The sequence below is a fragment of the Leuciscus leuciscus genome (genome assembly GCF_965113295.1).
Source record: "Leuciscus leuciscus genome assembly, chromosome: 12".
NCBI lineage: Eukaryota > Metazoa > Chordata > Actinopteri > Cypriniformes > Leuciscidae > Leuciscus > Leuciscus leuciscus.
In genome coordinates, this window is record NC_138736.1 from 1,164,527 (window position 1) to 1,190,195 (window position 25,669).

The 25,669-nt window shown below is 39.8% G+C and overlaps 2 protein-coding genes across 7 annotated transcripts in view; one reads left to right on the top strand and one right to left on the bottom strand.

Moving 5' to 3' along the window:
• ago4 (argonaute RISC component 4) overlaps window positions 1-1,210 on the bottom strand; it is a 27,002-nt gene extending 25,792 nt beyond the window's left edge. For 3 of the 4 annotated variants that reach the window (XM_082185849.1, XM_082185848.1, XM_082185847.1), the window contains exon 1: window positions 1,021-1,210. In XM_082185849.1, coding sequence (XP_082041975.1) covers window positions 1,021-1,039 — 19 coding nt within the window. In that variant the 5' untranslated portion in view covers window positions 1,040-1,210. The remainder of the gene's footprint in view (window positions 1-1,020) is intronic. The other variant, XM_082185850.1, reaches the window with a different exon arrangement.
• A 76-nt stretch (window positions 1,211-1,286) lies between these two features.
• Window positions 1,287-24,856, top strand: clspn (claspin). Of its 3 annotated transcripts, none has more exons than XM_082185835.1 (24): window positions 1,287-1,425; window positions 2,438-2,549; window positions 6,518-6,852; window positions 7,704-7,856; window positions 7,950-8,006; window positions 8,592-8,664; window positions 9,018-9,120; window positions 9,576-10,036; window positions 10,624-10,812; window positions 11,812-11,972; window positions 13,445-13,635; window positions 13,712-13,764; window positions 14,808-14,992; window positions 15,337-15,859; window positions 15,952-16,012; window positions 17,716-17,809; window positions 18,481-18,584; window positions 18,865-19,026; window positions 20,797-20,918; window positions 21,006-21,133; window positions 21,565-21,688; window positions 21,882-21,958; window positions 22,872-23,033; window positions 24,094-24,856. In XM_082185835.1, exons 2-24 carry the CDS (start codon window positions 2,489-2,491, stop codon window positions 24,205-24,207), a joined length of 3,693 nt encoding a protein of 1,230 aa, XP_082041961.1. In that variant the 5' UTR covers window positions 1,287-1,425; window positions 2,438-2,488; the 3' UTR covers window positions 24,208-24,856. The 3 variants fall into 3 exon arrangements, with proteins under 3 accessions (XP_082041961.1, XP_082041962.1, XP_082041960.1); XM_082185836.1 differs by lacking the exon at window positions 1,287-1,425 and adding an exon at window positions 1,442-1,969; XM_082185834.1 differs by lacking the exon at window positions 1,287-1,425 and adding an exon at window positions 1,442-1,977 and having other exon boundaries at window positions 24,094-24,855.
• Window positions 24,857-25,669: the final 813 nt, after the last annotated feature.

A 25,669-nucleotide genomic window follows, 5' to 3' on the forward strand; every position in this document is an offset into this window, starting at 1 on the left:
CATTCCCTTACGAAGTGTGCTCTCTAACAAAGCACTGAGAGTAATGCACATGGCTTCCACATTATCTTGTGCACAAACATGAATATAGACATTACTGATTGGATAAACTGCAGTATATGAGCCAGAAGATCTGCAAGTTAATGAAAAGCGAGACGTCAGAAGCACATGCATTCACTTTGTAAGCAAACAACATGAAAACAAATGCATGTGGTAGCAATAGAAAATCAGCTTGTGCTCTAAAACACAGCAATTTGAAGAAGTCAAAGTGGACTAGCTTTTAATGAAATGATGATAATGTACAGACATCCGATAATTATCATGCATGACATGCCTGAGATCATAACTAAGCCTATTTGTCAGAGGTCAGCGAGTTCATTCTTACAGTGACAACGGCTGCTCGTTTGCTGTGCGTGCCTGGCTCTGAAAGCCCTGTCAATCGCTTTCCTCTGGCATGGTCAACATTTAGGCATAAACAAACGCACATGGGGATCAAACAAAGCGCCAGCAATTAAAAAAACAACAGACCCCGCGCGCGCGCTTTAACTTAACGGCACGCGCACGTCCTTATTCGCGTTTCGAGCTCGCGCAAAACACCCATAAACGATATTTGACAAACAAACAGTCGAAATAAAGCCCAGAATGCGTGTCGTTTTCAACACAAAGGTCGTGTTGTTTATTATGCAGGCTTGTTCACGGCAGACGCGGAAGGAAAATGCGTGTGGTTAAATCCCCACCACACAATGCCGTCCTGTCTTCCGCACTGGACTCAAGCCATTTAACGCTCATTCAGTAATAAACACACACTTGTTGGCTTCTCAAATACTCGCTCTAAAGGGTGGAGTGCGATTATTAACAGTTAAGTGTCGTTCGGATGGTTTTGACAAACAGGCGCGGCGTGATAAGTGGATTGTTTTCGTTTTTTTTTTCGTTGCGGCCTAAACAGCGCGGAGCCTCGGGCCCTGGTGAGGCAGAGCGACGGCCCGCGCTACGCTGTCACACGGCTTAATTTCCCGCACTTACCGGGTCCGGGCGCTTCCATGGCCGAGGGATCTCTCTCCGTCTCTGTCCCGGCCTGGCGGCTCCGTACCGACACTGATATTGGGGGCGGTATCGCGAAGCTGAAAGTGGCTAATTTAAGAAATGGAAGGATGCGTAGATGTGTAGCGCTGTGCTTGCGTTGTCTTCTGAGTGATTTAAAGCAGATCCATGGGATTTGTAAGTGCGCATGCGCGAGGACGCGAAATTCGGTTGGTGGACGCGCACATTGACACTCAAAGGGAAAATGATAAAGGTTTGGGCGGTGAGGCGCACGAATGCTCATCAAGTCGCGTGTTTTATTACTTAATTTGATTTTAGGAACTCCACATGGTTCAGTTGACCATCTAAATCCAGGGAAAATCTGCTACGCGCCCTTTAATTTCTGTTGTAAGTGACAATCGGCACGTGTCTTGATTGATCGATCGCAAATTAATGTATTTTCTTTATTTGTTATCTTTATTTGTTCTTTATTTATTTGCTGAAAAAGCCTGCATCTGATGTGTTTTGTAATGGAAATATCCTTCCTGTCCCACTATTATTTGCTGGAACTCTGTTGTTGTCCATTTACAGTCAGCGTTGACCAATCCTAAGCGTTATTGGTGTTTCACTGCTGACAGCCCTGTCCAATCAGCACAGCTCATGAGCGCCCAACAACCGTTCGTCCAATAGCGAGGCTCGAAAAGAATGACGGAGTCGGTTAAAGAAAAGCGCTCGAGCTCAGCGCGCGAAGGCTGAAGTTCTATTGCTATCGGGCGGGAGTTGGATGTATACGTTTTGGCATTGTACAAATAACATTTACATTTGAACTTTATGACGTTTTGAATATAAAGATTGCGTTTATTCGTCGGTGGAGTGACTTCCTCGTGCGATTGATGTAGTTTTGCACCGAATAAAGCTCAAGACTCGACCTGAAAGATGAGCTCTCTTCTCTGTGAGCGGGTAACGTATCAGAGCGCAATAACAGCAGATTACCTCAAAAACACATATAAATGACTATATTCAGTAAACAAGTAGAAGTTGAGAAATAATTCTCCCGACAGGTGATAGAAGTTTTGAATAAGTTCATCAGGTTATTTGAGTTTAGCTTAGCCAGCTTAGCTATTCATCCTGTTCTTTCTATCGTAAGGCCTGAGGGAAATTGTGCTAACTTTACTTGCTTTTTATGCTCGTTGTTGCCAATTTTTTTGATCATATTCTATAGAGTGTTTACAGCAGATAAAAAGAGCAATGCATACAGTGTAGGAAGCTTTCTGCTCGTTATAGTTGTGTAGTCACCAATGCGATGTTTACATTCTGTTGTGTTTTCAAAAGCGCGCGATTCATCAAATTGAACGTTATTGGATTTATTTGCACTGGTAGTTTGTCAGAATGGTATAACCGTGAATGTTATATGTTGTAGGCTGTAGATCTGCCCGAAAGACGAACAGCTGAGAGTGACTCCGACAGTGGCATGGGTTCCCCGATGGAGCAGCCGGTGATTGACAGCAACACGATCACTGAGAGCCAACAAGGTAACAGAGTTAAACTGGATAGTTCACCCACAAATTTAAATAAGCCCATGGCTAATTAGATTTACTCTCCCTCAAGTCATCTTAGGTGTATTTGACATTCTTTTTTCAGACGAATACAATAGGAGTTATATAATTTTTTTTATTATAATTGCATTATAATGGTATGCGTTTATAATGGCAGTGAATGGCTGTTTCTGTTTTGAAGTCCATAAAAGTGCATCTGTCTATAATTAAAGTTCATCTGTCCATCATAAAGATCTCCACAGGCTCCGGGGGGTTAATAAAGGCCTTCTGAAGCAGAGCCATGTGTTTGTGTAAGAAAAATATCCATATTTAAAACTTTACAAACTGTAATCTCTAACTTCCGCTAACTGTCGTACGCACGTTCACGAGAGACTGATGTTCCTGCGTATGATGTCGACGTAGCATAAGTTCCGGTGGCTAACGTGGAAGCGCAGAGGATAGCGCATATTCTCATCAGAGCGTTCTACATCATTTTATCATGGATAGATGCACTTTTATGATGGACAGATGCACTTTTATGATGGACAGGTGCACTTTTATGGACTTAAGAACAGAAACGGCCATTCACTGCTATTATTAAGCTTGGAAGAGCCAGGACATTTTTTAATTCAACTCTGATTGTGTTTGTCTGAAAGAAGAATGTCATATACACCTAGGATGACTTCAGGGTGAGTAAATAGCCGCGTTTCCACTGTCGGGTCAGTGCCAGGGCTTTAAACGGGCCGTGCCGGGCTGATAGCCTCGGGCTAATAGCACTGGGCCTGTGTTTCCACTGTCGGGCCAGAAGCTCCACAGCGCTTCACTAAAACACGCCCGTAACACGCCTCTCTGGAACAACGTCACACTAACCCATTCACCAACAAATGGAAGTTTTATCAGAAAACTAATCAGAAATCACTGGAAACAGCGTTGAAAACAAACATGATAAAAGCGTCCGTTTGCTGGCATTTTTGTGGTTTACTTGAATATTTAAAACCCAAGCATTAGGGTTGGGCGATGTCCCCTAAATTGGCAGTTGACGATGTTTACAGTAAAACATCGCGATGGACGATGATATCGTCGGGGGGGGGGGGGGTTGCTGACGATCACGAAGAGACAGGGAGAGTGCACATTGTAGCTACTTACATCTACTGTGTTTACGCGACGGGAATACTCGGCTTGGCATTTTGAAATATTTCTATGTTTATTTGGCCGTTCAGGCGCGCAACCGAAGACAAAGACTACTTGACCATGTTGCGCTCGGAGCGCGTGCGCACCATCCTGTCAGTAGAATTCAGTTCTCTTTCGCGACTTATCGTGCTTTTAATATTTCTTTTCAATAGCACATCCTGCTCTTTTCTTTCTCATTCATGTTTTGTTATGAACTTTACATAATCGTCAACTGAAATCTGTGCGGATTATCAACAATACGATACATTTATAGGACATAAAGGGTCTCTGCGGCAAAAGTGAAAGTACCAGCGGCCAACGGGTGAAATGTTTCTCTTTGCACAGCAAAGCACCCGTTTCAATAAAAGGATATATTAAAGTTTATAAAGCCTACTTTTACATTTTCATTGCTGTTTTAAAATGAATTTCGCCATCACCTTAAACAAGCTGCTCTGCTTGAATCCCAGTGCAGGAGCTGTAACTGTTAGGTTACCACAGAAACGTAAGCTTTTGGTTGATTGCTGTGGTGACTCGTGACACTCGCGAACAGCACTGAACACACACGTCTTCATTTTTTTTATCGTTTGTTGGTAAAGGGTGAGAGACCTTGCGAGCCACACGAGCCATAGGTTCCCAACCACTGGTGTACACACGAAAACGAACTGCCGTGAGACTGGGCTGGTCTGACAGGGTGGGGGGCGTGGCATCACGATGGTGGCTCTCCATCGTGATGTCGGTCAGCCATCACGATGGACGATGATATCGTCCATCGGCACAACCCTACCAAGCATCGATGTTTTACCACAGGTTTACAATAAAAAGTGATACATTGATCATAATGAATTAATTTATGTCAAAATTGCACATTAGTCACTCAGAAATAAATTACCGTTAGGTCTATTTCACAAAAGAAAGAGGACACACTTACTACTTCAGTCGCGTCTGTTACTGTTTATCTGGTAGTTACAGGACATATTTACATCACATTTAGAAAGAATGATAATTTCTACAAATATATGCCACCAAAAATACGACCTGAGGAGCTTTAGCACTCTCTCGACTCCCATACAGATATTTTCCGTCAGAGAAACAGAGTAAGCTCCCGAAAAAAAAGAGACGATACGTAGGCTACTGACAGATAAAATAAAAACATGACTGTGATAGCCTTTATGATTGGTCTGATTTCTTCAAGCGTTTACTATGTTTACTATGGTAATGGTTAGCGCGCATAGTCTTTTGCATCACAAACACAAGGCATTCAAACATGAACGCGAGTTAAATTATTTTAAAAGTCTTTAATGCTGACAGAATCATCCGGTGCTGCCGTCTCCCGACTCAGGTGAACTCTGGACTCTGTTCGTAACCACTCCTCTAGCCCGAGCTGGCCCGCTCTGGCCCAAGGTATTCGACGGGCCAGAAATCCTGGCCGTTGGCCCTGAGTAAGCCCCGATCAAGCCCCGGAAGTGACAGTGGAAATGCGACTGGCCCTGGCACGCACTAGCACGGCCCGGCCCTGGCCCGACAGTGGAAACACAGCTAATCATGGACTAATTTTCATTTTTGGGTGAACTATCCCTTTTTTAAAGTCACCATGAAATCAAAATTGACGGTTCTTATTTTTATGGAACAGTGCTGTATTTATTATAAATGTCCATGCACATCACTAGTTTGTTTTATTTATTTATGTGCCCTTGTAATTTTTTATTAAAATCCCTGAGGGCGGGGCTACCTGTCACTCGCGTGTGATCAACCAATAGCAAACCACAAACCTCTGATCTAGTGCTTGACAAGTGGATTTGAGTGGAAGAGAATTTGACTTGCCCGACCGGAGAAGTAGCCCGGTTAAAACTTCAGTGAGTAAAAATAACTAGGGAAGCATCGAAACGCCAGAATGATTCTGTTTTTAATAGTTTCAGTGGAAACGGTGATTGATAATGAATAGTGTGTTTCTGGTAACAAGGTTGTGCTGTTGAAACTCGCGCTCCCTGTCTCGTTGTGAGAGACTTTCGTGGAGAAATCAAAACAAATGAGCGTAACAGCACACATAACGACTCTCACAGAAGAAACTGAGGTAAAATATCAAAATGTTGAGTTTTCTTACGTATAACATGATATAACCGAGGAGCTGTTTAGCCAGATATGATCACGATTGCAAATATTACATATTTTGACTATTGACTTTATAGTTACTTCCATTTTAGACTCAATATTGACTGTTTTTGTTCTATTTCGCCAATGAAAATAGTTCCAAACAAAGATCCCAGCAGAACTATTGCACGTTCTCAAAGCATATGCAGATTTAAGTTTGTAAAAGCTGATGAAAAATTGCTTCAGAATAAATTGTTTACACCAGCAATAATCCACTCCCATTTGAATTAAGAACATCCATTTGGACTCAAATATACATCACAATAGGGAAGAGAACATGATCACAACTTCCGTTTCATGTCGACTTTAAGATAACGTGCCGTTTTAGAAGAGATTCGACTGTTTGAGGATTTGACGAATCACTGATGAATGAGCTGAAGTAATGCTTTGGCACTTAATTCAATCTCAAACAGATTCATTAGAAGTAGTTATTACTCCAACACCTGCGTGACATCATTATCCAACGTGGTTGAACGACCAATTTGCGACAATATGGTTTGGGGAAACAGTCGTGACTAGTTGATTTCTTCAACGATGCATCGCCACTATAGTAGTGAACCAGCGAGTTACAGCGCTGTACAGGAAACACACTCCTGATTAGTGACACATAAATCTATTGTTTATAATAAAGATGCATTATGTTCCAGATTCAGATGAAGAGATCGCCGTCAGTCGTAAGGGCCGCTCCCGAAAGGCCCTGCAGGACAGCGACAGCGACGGGGATCTGGAAGAGAACGCTCTGGTTCTGTCCGAGTCCAGCGACGAGCAGACGAAGACCGAAGAGGCCGAGAGCATCAAAGACAAGCGAGGGAAACGAGTGTCCCGGATCTCGATGATGGAGAGTGATGAGAGCGAGCCTGAGAAAGCAGACGTTCAAGTCAAACCAAAAGAAGCAAAGAAGAAGAGGGAGAAGTCAGAAAGACGCAGAGAAAAAGAGAAACGCAACGCTGCTCTTGTTAAACGGCTGAAGGAGAGAACAGAGGTGTGTGTTCGAGATCATGTGACAACTGTGAACGTTTCACAACTCTGGTGGAGCGAAGTATACTTGCAGCCAGACTAATTCAGTATACTTCAAGTGTGCTAATGATTAGCTAACTTGAAGTGTGCTGTTTTGAAACAAATAATTTTGTACTAGTATATTATAGTTGTAACTTTAAGTGTATTAGTGTACTTTTGTGTGCTAAATTGGAACAACTTCAAGTATACTTTATAAGTATATGCCTGTGAAGGGACTAATTATATGCTTGATTAGTGATATTAAAGTGTACTTTATTTGTGTTACAAGTACATTATAAATTCATTACGAGTGTCTTCGAAACATACAAGCGATATATATTATAAGTGTATTATATTTGAGTAAAAAGTAAATGCTCAGTAATACCTTTGGCTTATTCCAAATACTACAAATTGCACACTTTGTCTTCAATAACAAATGCACATGAATAAACAAATACTACTTTGTACACTGAAAATATACTTTCAAAATACATTACAATGCATTGTTACAATGATCATTTCCAGCAAACAGTTAAAAATATACCTAAAATATATTTTTAAAGTTAAAATAAATACACTTTTCAAAAATAAGCATAATTTTCACTTCAAGTATGTTTTTAGAAAATATACTAAAGTACAATTATTTTAAAGTGTGTTAAGTTGTATTGTGAAAATAAGTAAAAGTATGATGCTAATATACTATTAATAAAAGTAATTCGTTACATTCGACATTTGTTTTAATGTTAGTATATTTGCAGTGTATTATTGAAAAGGGAATATATTTCAAGTATTTTTTATTTTTTTTATTCAATTCCATTTGTATTTCCCTATTTTAAGGAGGCCCTTCCAATCAAAGCACTGAATGACAGCGGCTGTTTGCTGGGAGACTCTGATCTGTTCGATGCCCAGTTAGAGGAAGACTCTGAGGAGGAAGAGGAAGAGTCTCTTGATGCCATCCGATCTGCTGTGAAAAAGAAGGCCAAGCACAGAGTAAGCGCAGGATTCACGTTTCTGTGTTGAAAACGTCGACGCAAATCTGAATGCGTTACTAATGGCTACTTTTGTATTATTACTTGTCTATAGCCTCGTGTGTCTGAGTTCAGTGGCGACGAGGAGCAAGAGAACAAGCCACAGCGAAAGGTGGGAGTACGGTGTTGTTGATTGTGTTCATTGTAGGGCTGTAACGAGAACCTCATGCCACGATTCGATACATATCACAATACTGAACTCACAATACAGTATTACTGCGATACTCCCAGGCATATGGTTAAAGGTTAACACAAAATGTGCTGTTGATTTAAAATGCTAAATTTGGTTTTACATTGTGTGTGTAAATGAATAGTCTTCGACTTGGTGCTGAAAACCCAAAGCACAGGATAATAGAGACACCAGAATAAACACATTCATGATTCTGACGCTGAAAATACTGAATTATTTTAGATGAATATACTTGATCTCAGTCACTGACTAGATATATTTAAAATAATGTATGACACTTTTACTGGTAACAAGACATTTGCATTATCGGGACCTTCAAATAATCCCCCACTGCATTATATTCAACATTATATATAATAGTTTTTCCTCACACAGTAATTTTTATTTTGTCCACAATACATAGTTTCATTTTTGTGTTGCGATATATTGTGACATGATATATGTTTACACCCCTAGTTAATTGTGAATCACTGACTTGTGTTTTTACTGAACAAATTGTGTTTTCAGGAGAGGAAAGCGGCGAGAGCCAGCAAGGAGGCAATCAAGCAGCTTCACAGCGAGAGCCAGAGACTGGTCCGAGGTCAGTCTAAAAGACTCAATTACATGCAAAGACTGGACACGGTTTCCACAGAAATATGAAGCATAATATTTTCAACATTGATAATAATCATAAATGTTTCTTGAGCATCAAATCATCATAATAGTGATTTCTGAAGGATCATGTGACACTGAAGACTGGAGTAATGATGCTGAAAATCAGCTTTGATCACAGGAATAAATTACACTTTACTGTATATTCACATAGAAAACAGCTTCCAAAAACCAAAAAATTACTCCATACTTATAAATGGAGGTGTAGACAGGGTAAATATCATCTCAGAACAATAATAATAAAGTTAATTCCTTACCTTTCTTTCTCTTGTGTATTTGCAGAGTCCATGCTGAATCTGCCGTATCACATGCCAGAACCCAAAAGTATCGACCAGTTCTTCAAGAGAAGAGCTCGCCCCGAGGGTCCTGCCATGGCTTTGCTCAAGTATGAGATTAAAGTCTTATCAGTTCTGTCACTAATGAGCTCATTTATCTCATGTGGGCATTCATACGCTTTTGTCGCCTTTGGTTCACTTTTGGCTTGCTTAGTTTTCACTTATTCATCAATATTATTGATCTCCTGCACTGACACCATTATAAGAGAACTGATCTGAGCTGGACGATGACATCACAGTTTACTCCAGAGCGGATATATATATATAAATGAACTAAATTAATAACTTTTTTTACAACAAAAAAATGAACTAAACTTACTTAAGCTGGACTATGATGCTATTTTATTTCTAGATCTGCTGTACAGCCGAAACACACTATGTTGCATTATTTGAATTTATCTCTGTAAAACTGCTTTGAAATATAAATGCTGTATAAATAAAGGTGACATGACTAGACTTAATGATAGAAATAACCAATATGATCTCTTTCTCACCCATCCTCAAGGTCTGCCAAGTACCAGGCTTGTATTTTAGAGACTAATGCACATCTACCTCCGGATCAAGCCACAAAACCTCAGCAGGAATTAAACCCTCCAACAGAGTCATCTCTGGACAACCATTCGTCCACAACATCTCTGTCTCTGGAAGACACGGACACCAGTCCTACTAATGATGGGAAACCACAGACCTCCAACGAAGCACGAGTAGAACATGAAACAAGCACTGATGAACTCAAACCTGTGGGTGAAGAGAAAGACGCTCGCGTTGAGCAAGAAGCCGAGGGAGATAAACATTCAGACGAGGACCGAGAGAAGCAGCCGGCTCAGACGTCATCTCATGTTCTCAAACCTCGAAGGGATAAACTAGCTAGACTACGTGAGCTCGGCCTCGATCCCCCTCCGGTGGCGAAGCTGTGTGCAGACGAGGGGGCGTTTGTGCAGCTGGAGCCGCCTCAGGAAAACCCAGGTGAGATTTTTGGACATGATTATTGTGTTCGTACACGGATGAGAAATACATGATAAAACAATATTTTCACACAAAATGAACACTGCAGTCTGTCTGATAGAGATATAGAGGCATTTCACATGACTATGAGTGTGATATTGCTCATTAATATTCAAGTATTTGATACAGCTTTCATTCTTCAGCTCAATCATATATTCATGAGGGGAAAAATCAGTTTGAATAAGAAAGCGATATCTTTGTCATAGAATCTTTTCAATGGTTAAAGTCACAGTTATTGCATCTGCTGCACTTTATTTGTACCATTATGTTTTATAATTTTTTTATAATTTGATAGATATAAAGATATTATTCAACAAGTGAGATCTCTGATTGTAGTCCTTCAAAACCAAAAAAGTAGTGCTTAAAGTCCTGGAACTATATTTTACAGAAGCTGTACAAGCCCTGGTTTTAATTTCCTTCACCCTTTCAATTGATGATTTATTGTGTGTGTGTGTGTGTGTGTGTGTGTGTGTGTGTGTGTGTGTGTGTGTGTGTGTGTGTGTGTGTGTGTGTGTGTGTGTGTGTGTGTGTGTGTGTGTGAGACACAGCTCTGAAAGCACTACAGGAACGCTTCATGAAGCACATCCAGCCTGCCCCTCGGCCTAAACGCGAGCGCACTTTGCAGCTGAATGTTGTGAGGAAAGACAGCGCCCCCTCAGGACAGGAGGAACTGCTCTCCGAGTCAATCACGATCACGGTCAACGAGGGAGAGGACGAGCCTGCAAAAGTCAAACCAGGTACAGGCACATCATTTCCCACACACGGCTCGATAGTGCGAGCATTTCTCTCGCTTTTGTGACTAATGTGACTAATTTGTGGAGATGGTGGTCTAGTGGGTTAAACCACTGAACTGGTAAATTGGTAAATTGAAGGTTGCTGGTTCGATCCCAGCAGTCACCACCAGTGTGTCCTTGAGCAAGACACTTTACTCCACGTTGCTCCAGGGGGATTGTCCCTGTAATAAGTGCACTGTAAGTCGCTTTGGATAAAAGCGTCTGCCAAATGCATAAATGTAAATGTAAAATGTAATAATAGATGTGTGTGAACTGAAAAATGTGTATTGGAATAAAAAGTAGGTCCACATGGGTTTTTAAAAGTCAGTTTTGTCAAATATAAAAATATATTATTAAAGAAAGTCTTTAGTATAATTTCAAGAGGTCTTAAATTTGTGGCTGTAAAACAGGAATATGGCTCAATGTGATTATTGGGGATTTAATTGTGAGCGCTGCACAGTCGTTTTACACGTTTTAAACACGTTTTACAGGCGTTTCAGAGCCGTTTGCACTCGATGAATGCCATGCATTTGTGTCACACTATTGTTAATGATATACCGTTAATGACTTATGACTGTTTACTTTATGGTGTTTGGAATGTGAGATGTTTTTGATGTTGTAAGAGTGCATATTTAGGCTCCCTCAAATGTCTAAATGATTCAAAATAGATCTCCTGCTATGCAAAAAAATTTTTTTCAGTTTTTTATTGGTATATTGTTGCAAAATAAATTTAATCTGGTATTTAATTAAATGAAAAATACACATAATTCCATAATTATTAAATAAAACAGTTTGAAGCAGAAATAATTTAAAACCATGAAGTTTTTGTATTCAACTAAATTAAATCATTTGCTGGTGAGTGTGTCCTAGTGTCTCTTTATTAAGCGGACACTGCTTTGATTTGCAGGTATAGAAGCTGTTGTAATGTCTTCTCTCTTTCACTCCTCGTGTGCATGTTTTTAGGGGAGAAACTGGTGTTGTTGAAGTCTCGCTTGCAACAAGCCATGGCCATCCGCAGAAAGGAGGAGAGGGAGCGCAGAGCGGCTCTGCATCGGCTTGATAATGAGGATTGTGGCGACGAGGAGGAGGAGGAGGAAGAGATGACAGAGTCAGAGGATGAAGAGGTACTAGAAATAGATCAATATATTTCAGTGTTTCCCCTACCATTGTTAAAGAATGACAAAAATATAATTTACGCTCGCCCTCCATGTAGTAACTCTCTAGAGGCTGTGATTTTCGCTTTAAGGCCAGACAAGTAGTTTGAGGCTTGGTTTGTAGGGAATTCCAAATCTGCACACATTTTCAAATCCGCATAACTATAGAATTAATTCTTAATGCGCACGTGAGCGCCATCAGCGTTTCTCACAGGTTCGCGTTTAAAGTCTGTGTAGAGAGAACGATGTCGTCTCAGCGGCCTCTAATTTAATAACTAATGATCCTTGCGACGGAAGTGAATCAATCAAAACTAACTTTAGCTGGAAAATATCTTTATTCAAGAACCGCTATAAAGCCAAAACAATCTCTGTTACTTTAAATTATCCGTTTGTTACTGTAAAGCCGCTTTGAAACAATCTACATTGTTAAAAGTGCTATATAAATGAAGATGACTTGACTTGACTTCTCGATGCCGAAAACAAGGACGAAATTGCCGAATCCAGTCATAAAAACTGAATTTACTGTATAACGCATAATTTGTACATTTTTTGATGAATAAATAGAAAGCAGTTCAGTACACTTGAAATCAGATCGCGATATAGACTAGTGTGTGTGAATATTAAACCACAAAAAGATTAGTTAAATATGAATCCTGCATGTTCTGTGTGAATGAATGGTGCAGACGACACGCAGTTTCATTTACCACACACACACACACACACACACACAGTCACGAAATAGGCTCACGCTGTTTTTAGCCTAATATGAGGACCTGAATGCATGAACTTCAGCTCCAGACTCTAGATCCGCTCTGATAGTCACTTGAGCATTTAACCGCTTCATTTGAGAAAAACACAGAAACTCAAAGGTCTTCACGGCAACCCGTCCAAATAAGTTTGGTTTAGCTTGACAGAAATATGTCACTGTTGTACAGTAGAGCTTAGATGTGTCTCAGTGAGACAAATACATTCTCATCAAAACTTTATTTTTTAAGGAATACATTTTTCTTCCATGTTTTAATTTTAACAGTAAAGCCACTTGTGCAGCACGTTGTTTGACAGAAAGTTTGTTTAATTTCATGATTGAAATTTATTTACATGTATTTAATTAAAATTAAATTCATGTTTTATGTCTTCATTTGATTTCCAGAAAAAAAGAAAAAAAAGAATTTGTGTGGGGGAAAACATTTCGTAGAATAATAATACAAAAAAAAAAATTGTAGAGTGTAATAATTGTATAAGTTTCATGATTTCAATCAATTAGACATGCTTTTTTATTACAATTTTTTTTCACACCACATCTCCGTAACACGACCTCTCCGGGACACTAGTAGTTTACTACAACCCCGCCTGAAAAAAATCCTTGGGGAAACACTGTATTTCTACGTGACTTCTCTCAATTTATAGTCATATATTTAATGGTTTGTTCCATTCCTTTTCAGGGTGTTGATGAATTGTTGGGTGGTGGTGGTGGTGATGAAGAGGAGGCATTGGACAAGGAGGAAGGTGAAGGTGAAGATGAAGTTTCGGTGAAAACGTGCCCCTCTCCAGGCTTCAAGAGTGCCTCTCCGACTCCTGCAGACGCCGATGGGACATTAATGCTGTTTGCTGGAAACTCCTGTTCCCGCACAGGGTGTGTGTTCGTCTCACAGGCAGGCTGCAACACATTATCTACAGTCCATACTAATATAGTGTCTTCTTCTGTCCAGGGATGGTGTGAGAAGATCAGGAGCTGCTGGCAATGAAGCATACAATAAAATGGGTGAGTGAATATGGACATTAAACACCCTCGTTTTGGGTTGAAAATATTGATTTCTCAGTTTGAATCTATTTTAATTTTGATGAACCGATATTGATTCTTAAATCCCAAGAATCGATCTTTTAGTCTATTATGTTTTGCGTGAGCAAATCTTCACTAAACATTATTCGTATCACCTGCCATCCAATAATCACAACAAGCTTCCATACTTTTGATATGAAACAAAGTCTCAGCTCTCAAATTCTGTCTATTTTATTTATAAATGTAAGCAATAAATGTGTGTTTGTGTCTCTTTAATGTAGCGCCTCAGTTGAACCGATCATCTCTTCCTCTTTACTACTAGTTACAGCTGCAAATAAACATGATGAACATCAGGAGGAATGATGAACGATACAGAACAGCTTTCTGAAATCAATCATGTCTCATGTAATCGATGTATATCAGAATGAATATTGTGATTGTAAATGACTTGAATCACAGTCTTCTGGGTTCGTACAAGGTGCTTAAAGTACTTGAATTTGACTTTTTGAAATGTAATTCCTTGAAAACCCTTGAAAACAGACATATTTACGAAGAGGTACTTGAAAAGTGCTTGACGTATTTAAATACTATATATGTGTATATGAAACACAAATGCAATCTTTTAGTGCAAAATTAGCAGTGCAGCCCATCTGATAAACCCCCATCAGACCTTTCCTTGATACGAAGTACACCAACATTATAATATAAAATGATTTATTGAACAATAATAGATTGTAAGCTTTGTACTTAATATATATTATTTAATACGTTGCGAGTTGTATTTTGGATGCCTTATATCTGCAATTTGAGTAAAAAAAACAACCTTAAGATATTGTTTGATAAGTGCGATCTCTGGTCTTTGAAAACCACAAAAGTAGTGCTTAAAGTCCTGGAATTTCTTTTACCGTATCTGTGTACGAACCCTGAGTCTTGTGAATCGAAACGAACCGTGAAATGTGTCACCCTAACCCTATTAATATATGAAATACATGTGAAATCAGACTGAACTTGGGTTGTCTTCACAGAGGAGGATGACACCCTGTCGTTGGCCAAGGACAGCAGTCACAACAGTAGCTTTGAGCTGATGGGTTCGATGATCCCATCATATCAGCCAGTGAACCGAGCGGCCGGTCGAGGCCTGTCCCACAGTGTGTTTCGCTCTCCCTCTCCCTGCCTCTTCAGGCCCAGCTTCCTCGGCTCCGCCTCCAAGGTGAGCCACTTACTGCACTCAAGTGGGACTTTATACCATGTTTGTAATAATGTTTGAACTTTATCTGTTAGGCTAGTAGTTTTTGATGTGGTATCGAAGAACTTCAAGTGAGCTTCAAGTAATAAATGAAAAGCAAAGTTACCCCCCCCGCCCCCTTTTTATTTTATTTGCTGATCCGGAAAATGATCCGATCCGTGAATTTTGTGATCCGTTCCACCACCACTGTCTTACAACTGACCAGAGGAAACTGGTCAGTTGAGTTTCAGTTGCATATGACAATGGTGATTTGTTATATTGTTCATTTAACAGATACTTAATATGAATGAATGAATCTTCTTCTTCAGAGCTCGGGTAAGATGTCCGAACCCTCCCTCTCGCTCCCGGTGGAGGATTCCCAGGACCTTTATGCTCCCTCTTCCCCGAGCGAGTGTGCCGTGGCTCGGGCCGGAGACTCCCAGGGTCGGTTCTCTCTGGAGGACGACACACACTCTCAGCTACTCGATGCCGACACACACTCTCAGCTACTGGATGCCGATGGCTTCCTGAACGCCGGCCCTCGAGGCGTTCCCAGCCGATCCCACAAACGCCAGCTCATACTTGACAGCCTGGATGAGAACGCCATGGACGCCAACATGGGCGAGCTCCTGGGGCTCTGCTCCGGGGCCTTCGGGTCGGGCCAGACCCAGCCTGGAGTGGAGGATGAGCTGATGGGTTTGTGTTCGGGAGCGTTCACCACTCAGCCTGAGGAGCCGGCCGTGAAGCCCAGGGAGAAGAACAAGACTTTAGAGCCAGAAGAGCGGAGAGGAGAGAGCAACGACATGGACCAGCTGCTGGCTCTCTGTTCTGGCAAGTTCACCGGAAGCCCGTGTAAGTCTTGCTTTGTTGTTGTTTACACTGAGGGTGAAAGGATACACGTACAAGTTTTGTAGCTAACACTGTATTATATAACCTCTTTTTAGCTGCTTCTTCACTGCGATCCGTCTCCAGTCCTGCCTTTGAAAAGCCGTCTGAAACAAACAGGTAACAAGCTATAATCAGTAGGGTTGGGAATCAAATAATTTAGATTCCTTTGTGTGCATTTCAATATGACTTTAAACCATTCAGTTTCAAGCTTGTGTGTGTGTGTGTGTGTGTGTGTGTGTGTGTGTGTGTGTGTGTGTGTGTGTGTGTGTGTGTGTGTGTGTGTGTGTGTGTGTGTGTGTGTGTGTGTGTGTGTGTGTGTGTGTGATTAGTGCAGCTCTTAAAGTGACAACAGCCTAATATTCCTGCTGCAGTCTCTATAATAACACTAATCAAACAACAGAAGACCAAGAGAAAATTCACTTGTTCTTGACTTAATAACTTTTATAACTATATTTGTAATGTATATTTTATTTATAAAGTGCAGTGTTATTTTACATTTGATTAGTTTCTGTACCTGAAAATCTTAAAACACTTGTTTATTTCAATCATATCTTTATGGTGCATTCACACCAAACGCGAATAGAGCGTCTGGCGCGAGTGATTTCAATGTTAAGTCAATGCAAAGACGCATTTACGCGCGTCTGGAGGTCCTGCGGCGCGAATGATGCGTTTAGCGCGCCGCGTTAGACGCGAATTCGCCTCATTCACGCGTCCAGTTCGCACGAATTGAGCGTCTGCCGCGTTACGCGCAAATGATTTTATTTGGTGCTTTTTGTGCATTCACGCGTTTGACGCCCGAGTTGAAAAATCTGAACTTTGGCGTCTGTTCGCGCTGCGTTAACCAATCAGGAGCCTGCTTGCTGCCGTCACATGGTGAAGTGATGGGATTAACTCCCGCCCGGACCCGGAGTTTTACTCATTCAAAATGGAGTATAGCAATATAAGTTAGCAGAATATAATATTCAATATAGCAGTTAACTGTATGACTAGAAAGTGAGTATAGTGAGTATCACTAGAAAGAGCACCAACAGTGGTATCCGTACCACAGTTTGAAAAACATTGATAGTTTTTCAATATTTAATATACTGTATTTCAAATTTCATATACAATTTCTAAGTGAAGACAGATGGACAGGTGCAGCTGGGAGAGAGAGCGGCTGTAGTTGGTGTCCTGAAGGGTGATCCTCGCTCCGATGCGGTGACTCTCTCGATTAATGCTCCATCAACATCAGCCATCTTGCAAACAGACAAGCAGATTTCGCCTCAGACGCGCGTCAATTTCGCTTCAAACTTTTGCTTTTTACGCGCGTCAATTTCGTTCTGGACGCGCGAATGGATTCAAAATGTCCAAGCGTCCAACTAGACGCGGTAGACGCGAATTTGACACGCTATTCGAGTTTGGTGTGAACGCACAGTTAGTCAGCTGTATATATTTGTTGCGATTGCTAATTTTTTATATTTGTTCTTGTTTAATTACTAAGTGTTTACTTGTTTTTAATAATGTTTGAAATCTATGTTAGTTAGGCTGGTTGTTTTTTTCTATGGTATTTTTAAACCACATGCAAACGTTCCTTGTGTAAGTGTTGAGTTTTTGTTCATGATATTCAGCTACAATTAAATGTTTTGCAATCAGACTAAATGTGAATATCTAGTTGGTTTTTTTACCCTTTTGGAATTGAAATTAGGAATCGATACGCAGAATCGGAATCGTTAAAATTAAAACGATACCCAAGCCTAATAATCAGTTCACATGTATTCTTCATTTGTTTGTATTTTGTCCCTCCAAATGCTACTTGCTTCTAACTGTGCCCATATTAACAGGGACAAGAACTTAACTGAAGAACAAGAGGAAGAGGAGGAGGAGGAGGACTGTGAGTTTCGGTTCGTGTCAGACGAAGACAGCCTCAGTGAAAAGGTAGATATTAGAAAATACTCGGTTTACTTCCCATTGTGGCAACATTAGTTCAACCAGTGGTGCAGAAAATGAGTATTTGGGAAAACTAGGTAATTTGTGATTTATGGTGGCGCAGAAATTACACACTGCAGCTAATCTTGTGAATATGTTTCTGTTTTGCCTGTATTTGTTACTAGTCTTTTCAATGCTCAGTGTTGTTAAAGTCCCCCTGTAGTCAATTTTATCCCTTAAAACTCAACTCAACTTTGATCACTAAAATTACATATTTAAATGTTTTTTCCTTGAAAAAAAATCTTCATGGCTTAAAATATCTTGAATGTAACTCGACACCCTTGCCTCATTTAGTATATTTGGTGCTATGAATATGCAAATGAGCCCCGCCTCCACTCACTCACTCAGCTCAGAGATCCACTGGTTGACGATCACACGTTGATCTGATTGGTTACAAGGTAGTTTGTGACGTCAGAAACACCAGCGATTTCAAAGTGTGTTTTTGAGACTGTCTTTGGTTCACTGCAGTTTTAAGGAGGAAATACTCAGCAATGCTGTCGACTTATGAACTTACACATGGTTTGTCTTAAAGCAGATTAAAAACACCACATACACACATAAACAACATTAAAAGCTGGATTTTCAAGACAAGGGGAATTTAACAATTTGTTTTATTTAAGGAGGAAAACGAGGATAAATCAGATCCCGAAGAGGAGGAAACTGAAAATGAAGAAGATGAGGAACGGGAAGCAGTTTTTGGGCGACGCCCTGGCAAGAAGAAAATGTAGGTCCATTTAGGATTTTCAGGGATTTCTGAGTAATGTAACTTATTGGAAAGTACAGTAGTCAAAATTTGAAGGGGCTCAAATACTAAAAGTTCATCAAAAGTGTCCTAAGACAAGAAAGGGTATTGTTCAAAATTAATTTATAACTTTAAAGAAAGGTTTTGATTCACTTCAGATGTTGACGACTGTATTTTAGTGTGACAGACGTTGAATTATTGCTAACGAATACATTTTATATGTGTATATTGGCATCTATATGTGTTATTTGTGTCCCAACAGCCGTTTGGCCCAGTTTGTGGAGTCCGAGGCAGAGCTTTCTGGCAGTGATGTAGGCAGTGAGGATGAGGATGGTGAAGTTGGTGATGAATACGAGGAGGAGGAGATACAAGAAGATTTGCCATCAGATGAGGAACTCATGGACCAAGTTAACAAAATTCACATGTAAGAAATGTCATCTTTGACTTTGAGTTGCTCTTTACAGGATTCCCACGGGTCCTTGAAATCCTTGAAAGTTTGTGAATCTGAAAAAAAAAACGATGTCAAGGCCCTGGAAAGCTCTTGAAAGTAAACACACACAGACACAGGTCCTCGAAACTGCTCGAATTTATTTTGTGCAAGAAGTTTTCTGGAAAAAAATTCTGTATTATTCGCTCTGGTCCGCTAATGTGTTATTCCACCAAAGCTTCGTGGCCTCTGCACACTAGCTTGCTTGATTACCGTTAGTTACGCGCATTTACACGTTATGTTAAGTGTTTCCCACGTGAGGTACTTTGTGTTGTATGTTGCCATGACGTTTACACGCGCAAAACTGTAACAATGTATCTTTACAAGGTAACACGATGTAACCTTGCTGTCACTTGATATGTGTCCCCACATTAAGTCCTTGAATTTGATGGTATTGGACCTGGAAAGTCCTTGAATTTGAAGTTAACCCAGGTGTGGGAACCCTGCCTCTAGTAGGTGCTGGAACAGGTGAGGACTCGCTCTACAGCTGAAATGCTTGTTTGGTAGCTTTGCATTTTGCTGTTGAATGCGTAAGTGCGCATGTTGGCTGCCACTAGAAAACAATTGTTGTGACGTCAATTTACCACATGGAGGAGTCAACCTATTTACCCAAGCTCAATCATGCTATATAGTCAGTCAACTCCAAAAAAGTGTTATAAATATACTAAAGGGGCTCAATAATATATTCAATATACTCCATTTTATGTCCGGGACAGGTGGATTTTTTTGAAGGGGGCGAGTGAAAGATTTTTACTTGCCTGACCGGACAGAAGCCTGATTAAAACATCATCAACAACAAAATAACTAGGGAATCACCAAAACACAAGAATGATTGTGCATTCTTCTAGTGTAAGTGGCGATTGATAGTGAATAATAATGTAAACTGTAATGTACTGAAGGTAACAATGTTGTGCCGTTGAGGCTCTCACAGCCTCATGAGGAGAAATGGAAACAAATGAGCGCAGCTCACATTAAAACTCAGCATTTTTAGTTTTTACTGCAGAATCATGTTAACGGAGTTTCTTTATTTATAACATATGAGACAGTAAAGCAGCATCACATGACCGAGAGTGCTGAATACCATCACGATTGAAAATGTGACTGATTTCATAGGACAGTTAATATATTACTTAATATTAAGTTACTTGCATTTTAGACGCAATATTGACTGTTTTTGTTCTGTTTCAGCAGCAAAAATAGTTCTAAACAAAGATCTCATCAGAACCACAGCGCATCTCACAGCAACACTCATCCGTGTTTCAGTCCTGAACGAATCAGCCGTTTGAACAAACTCATTTAGACGGTCACCTGCCGCCACCTACACCTAGCTTCATATTTGAATTGTATATTCAGAAAGTCATAACATTATATAATGCATTTAATTTTTTTTATTTGATTGGTAACCGCTCTATAGTGTCGTCTTCTAATTTAATTGATACAATTTAAGAGTTTAAAATGCTTAAAAAATGCTAAAAAATTTTTAAATATGAAGCACATATTTAAAATGATTATGGAAAATTTCTTTATAAAGGTTAAATTATCATAAATGTGCAGATTTAAAAATGTCAAAGCTGACTGAGGAAGCGAATGACCGATTTACATGAAAAGGCTTAATGTCAAGCCCTGCTAAACCTCATAACTGCACTTCAGCGACAGACATCATGGTCTTTAAAGGACATGAGGCTCATTATTATCTTCTCCCTTCAGGAAGCAGATCTTGGATGATGATAAGCGTAAACTGAGGCTTTATCAGGAGCGTTATCTCGCTGATGGAGATCTGCATTCTGACGGACCCGGACGAGCTCGTCGTTTCCGCTGGAAGAACATCGGTGAGTTCAGCTGGTGATCCGCACCTCAGGATGCTCAGATTGAGGGGGGAAAAAGGCATGATTGTACCGTTTTTCTGTTTTGACCAGATGATAACTTTGAGTTTGGTGGAATGGGTCCCGATGGAGACGAGGAAGAGGAAGATGAAGAAATCGATCAAATTGAATTACAAAGACGTAAAGAACGTATCGAGAGGGATCAGTGGATGAGAGAACAGGTGCGTGTGAGGAACAAATCAATGTTTTTAGGGCTGTGCTACGACTACTCTCATCCAAAGTTTGTGTTTACATAATATATGTGTGTTGTGTGCAATTATTTTGTATATATACAAATACACACACACACACATGCATGTGTATATTTAAGAAATATTTGCATGTATATACTGTGTATATATTTATACATAATTTATATTATATATAAATATTTATATATAAATAACACATTTTCTTAAATATATACATGCATGTGTGAGTATTTGTATATACAAAATAAGTATACACAGCACACACACACACACACACACACACACACACACACACACACACATATATTATGTAGACAAACTTTGGATGAGAGTAGTCGTTGCCCAGCCTGAATGTTTAGTGTACATGCTCGTGCCGATCTGACCTGGGCTCTGTTCTGTAGACTGAAGCTCGGGCCAAGAAGGGAGAGGATGCAGATGCAGAAGATGAAGAGAAGATTGGAGACGAGGACAGTCAATTTATGAAGCTAGCCAAGAAGCTAACGGCTAAGACACTTCAGAAGAGAGGTGCGCACATGCACTGGCATTTCTCTGAACCAGAACAAGCTGAACTTACATTTCAGAATCAATACTGACTTAGTTATTGTCTGTGCCGTGTTTATCCCCCTGCGGCGCTGGTTATTATGTGTGTCTTTCTGCTGGACACGCTGCTAATAAAAAGAGTTGAAGATTTTTAACCCCGTGTTAACCCTGTTTCCAGACCCTCCAGCTGTTCCTCTGCAAGAGAAAGCGGCTCCCAACACCAACCAGTTCAGAAAGCCATTCCAGCCCACTGTGGTCAGTACCTCGACACACACTCCTGTGTAAAGCACAACACTCGGGTTCTGGGACTAAACCCCGTTCATTTTCTCTATAGGGAAACTGATTTTTAATGATAACTTAAACCGTTGAAGACAGCCGTACTCTGAGCTACGAGCTTCTGTTGAAGCTGTTAGCCTACATTTTTTCAACTTAATTTTCCTTCCCTCGGGTCATTTTGACCCGAAACTGTGTGTGTGTGTGTATATATATATATAGACACCAATGTAAGATATTTAGAGCTGCATTAAAAGGGTTATGCATTAAAATTGTGAGTTATTTTGAATTTAAGTTGAAAGAATGTGAGGAATGTGCTTGAATTCCTATTTATTTATTGATCAAATCTAGTCATTTATAGGTAAATAAAAGTACAAAATTAAAAAATTGCATTAAAAAATCTAACTGAAATAAAATAAGCTTTCTAGACGAAATAATAATAAGCTATATGAAATTCATCCAGAAATTTCAAACAGAGTTTTAATCACTCTTAGAACTAGATCTGATCCAGTGGTGTTCACCAGAGGTCGTATAGGACACACATGTTTAGCTTGTTTGCTTAAAGCTGAAGACCAACTCTATGCCAGATTCCCCTCTCTGTTAAACACAATCTGTTGGACTGTCCTGGGTTTAATACTAGCAGAATGCTCTTTTATGAAGTTATTTCACCTAAGGACTTTATTTAGTAAGATTATGCCTGAAAAGGTTTTGGATTTTGGTTAATGGTTAATTTAAAAATATATATATATAATATGACTTGTTGTGTTTGTTTGCTTGGTTTTATTGTATTTATATGATATTTGTATTTTTTGTAATTTAATTTTTGCCATGAAAATAGCCTCAGATGCTGACATAACATTAAATCTATCTTTCTATCTTTCTGTCTGGTGTGCAGGTGAAGAGAGGCTCGTTGCTCAGCCAACCTCGAGCGGTGTTGCAGAAGTTAGCTAATATCTCAGACAGTAACCCACTGGCCCCGAGAAACTCACGAGGTTTCCTCTTCCAAACCCTGTCCCCGGAGAAAGAGCCGTCGACGTCACAGGGACCCAGAAAACAGGTACAGCTCGCCTGATCATTCAAGGAGTCGTTCACTTACTGACTTACTCTCCCCCACACGTCATCACGATCGATATCGACACGATATTCATGTCTTTCTTTCTTCAGTGGAAAAGAAATGAAGGTTTTTGAGGAAAACGTTCCAGGATTGTTCTCCATATAGTGACTTCAATGGGGTCCAACGGGCTGAAGGTCCAGATGTGAGTTTCAGTGCAGCTTCAAAGTCTCGACACGATCCAGCCGAGGAATAAGAGTCTCATCTAGACAAACCAGCGGACATTTTAGAACAAAATAAACATTTATATACTTTTAACCACTAATGCTGGTCTTGCACTCGCTGTGATGCGACACACATTACGTCATCAGGTTGAAAGGTCAAGCGTGATGTAGGTGTAAGAACAGACCCAGTGTTACACAAGAGAACGTGCAAAGACTGAGTCAAACGCCATTTACAAAACAAATAAATAAAAGGTAAAACATGATGTCAGACGATTTTGAAGTTGGAGGAGAAAATGAGAGGGAGTTTTTCCCCCTATTCTACATTTCTGACCCGCGTGACCTTTCACCCTGATTACGTAATGCGTGAAGTCATGGACGTGCAAGACGAGCATTAGTGGTTAAAAATGTTTATTTTGTTTTAAAATGTGGGCTGGTTTGTCTAGATGAGACTCTTATTCCTATAAACCTTCATTTCTTTTCCACTGAAGAAAGAAAGACATGAACATCTTGGATGACGTGGAGGAGAGTAAATTATCAAGAAATTTTAATTCTGAAGTGAACTACTCCTTAGAGGTTTTCAGGTTATTTATGCTTTACCTTTAGAGGGATATTTTACTTTAGAGTTAACATGATATAACATAACATAACACAAACCAGAGCCTGGAAATATGTCCGTTCATAATTCTTGGCTGTAGTTCCTAACTGCACCACTGGATGGCGCTGTAGTCTCAGAATGTTAATCACAACTCAGTGTGGTATTACTTCAGCTCTAAAGAGAGATGTTTAACTGTGTGATGGTGTATGATGATCTGTTCTGAAGTATGAGTCAATTACTTTATCAGATAAAGAAGCGAGGACTGGACTCTGCCGGTCCTGCTGCCAAACGCCCGTGTCTCGGGAACGCCGTCAAGCCAGCCGGACCTCCCCGGAGCATCTTCAGCTTCCTGGAGAACTGACCGTCCCAGCATCCCTCACAGTATTACTAACAATCAGTACATTATATTTGTCCATACTAAATGCCATGATGAGTTTGGCTTGTTTTAGATTATTTGTATCATGTACATATTGCGATTTCGTCTTTTAAGTGATGTAATTTTATTTGTTTTTATAAAATTGTAAATTAAAGTGTATTTTAAATCATCACAGCTATATGCATTTTTACTGCCTATTAATGTTTGGAGGTTTGAGCTTTAATGCCGTGAATTTTAACGCCCTAACCTGCTTTAAGTGAAGTTTATCCAGACGAGTGTCTCGTCATCAGGGGTTTAGACGTGGTTATATGAGGGATTAATCTGCTCTCTCTCAGCTTCCAGGTCTGGACCAAAGGCCTCCTTTTTTTCTCTCTCTCTCTCGTTAATCTGCCTTTCTTTAGGCACTGATCTGTGGCTGTTTTGCAGTGGTTCTCCACCAGGGGTCCGGGAGGCCCTCAACAAACTTCTAAGAGGACCTAAACACTTTATTTATTTATGTTTTTTCTTTTTATAATGGATCTACATCTTTCTAATCATGCCAGGCTCTAAAATATGTTATGGGCTAGAGATTGTAATATTGTTATGAACAATGATGGGCTTTGAATGTTGATATCCACTCCTGTTATTCACTGTAAAAATAATTCTGTTAAATTAACGGCAATAAAACAGCAGCTGTGGCTTCCAGAACATCTACCGAAAAAACTACGGTAGCAACATATTAGGGTTTACAGACTTAATTTACAGTAAAAAAACATTTAATTAACTAAGTTAATTTACCGACCTATTGAAGTACTAATATCTGTTTTGTACCAATTTAACTCACTGACAACCACCAATCACAGTGGAGATGAGTCACATGATCAAAGCTCATCACAAGCAGCTTTTCCACAAGAGAGTTGATATTAATATACAGAAGCAGCACAGTGTCACACACACACACACACTAAACACCATCATGGTAACACACATTACATGTTAAAAATGCAGTAAACATTTAACAACATTAAGTGTAACATAAACCCTAATGTACATCACTGATTAGAAGAAACTATGAAGAAAGTTATTTCAACAAAAATACATCAGATATGAAGTGTCACGCAGGGGATTGTGGGAATGTCCGTTTATGGTTTTTCACTGTAAATTATAAACTGACTTATTTTTCACTTCCAAAAACTGAATTTATCAGTGTTTACAGTAAATGTACAGTTCGATCCATCACAGTTATTCACCGTATGTAGTCCGGAAACTCTCTGTAAACCGATTAAAAACAGCATTTTTACATCTTTTACCGTTAAAATCATAATCATTTAATTCTGGGTTCATTTGTGACCCGCATATAAGCAAGCTTTGGCTTCTGCAACACGTTGACCATGCAACATTTTATTTTAACCCATGATCCCTAAAAAAATGCTCTTTTGAAGATAATTGACCTTGTCAAACTAGGAAA

What these genes read in the sequence shown, in the direction of transcription:
- clspn (XM_082185834.1), top strand. Translation starts at nt 1,954, where the DNA reads ATGAGCTCTCTTCTCTGTGAGCGG. An exon ending in TCCTCGGCTCCGCCTCCAAG is followed by an intron (nt 14,993 to 15,336) that starts GTGAGCCACTTA and finishes CTTCTTCTTCAG; the next exon opens with AGCTCGGGTAAGATGTCCGA. An exon ending in TAAGACACTTCAGAAGAGAG is followed by an intron (nt 21,689 to 21,881) that starts GTGCGCACATGC and finishes CCCTGTTTCCAG; the next exon opens with ACCCTCCAGCTGTTCCTCTG.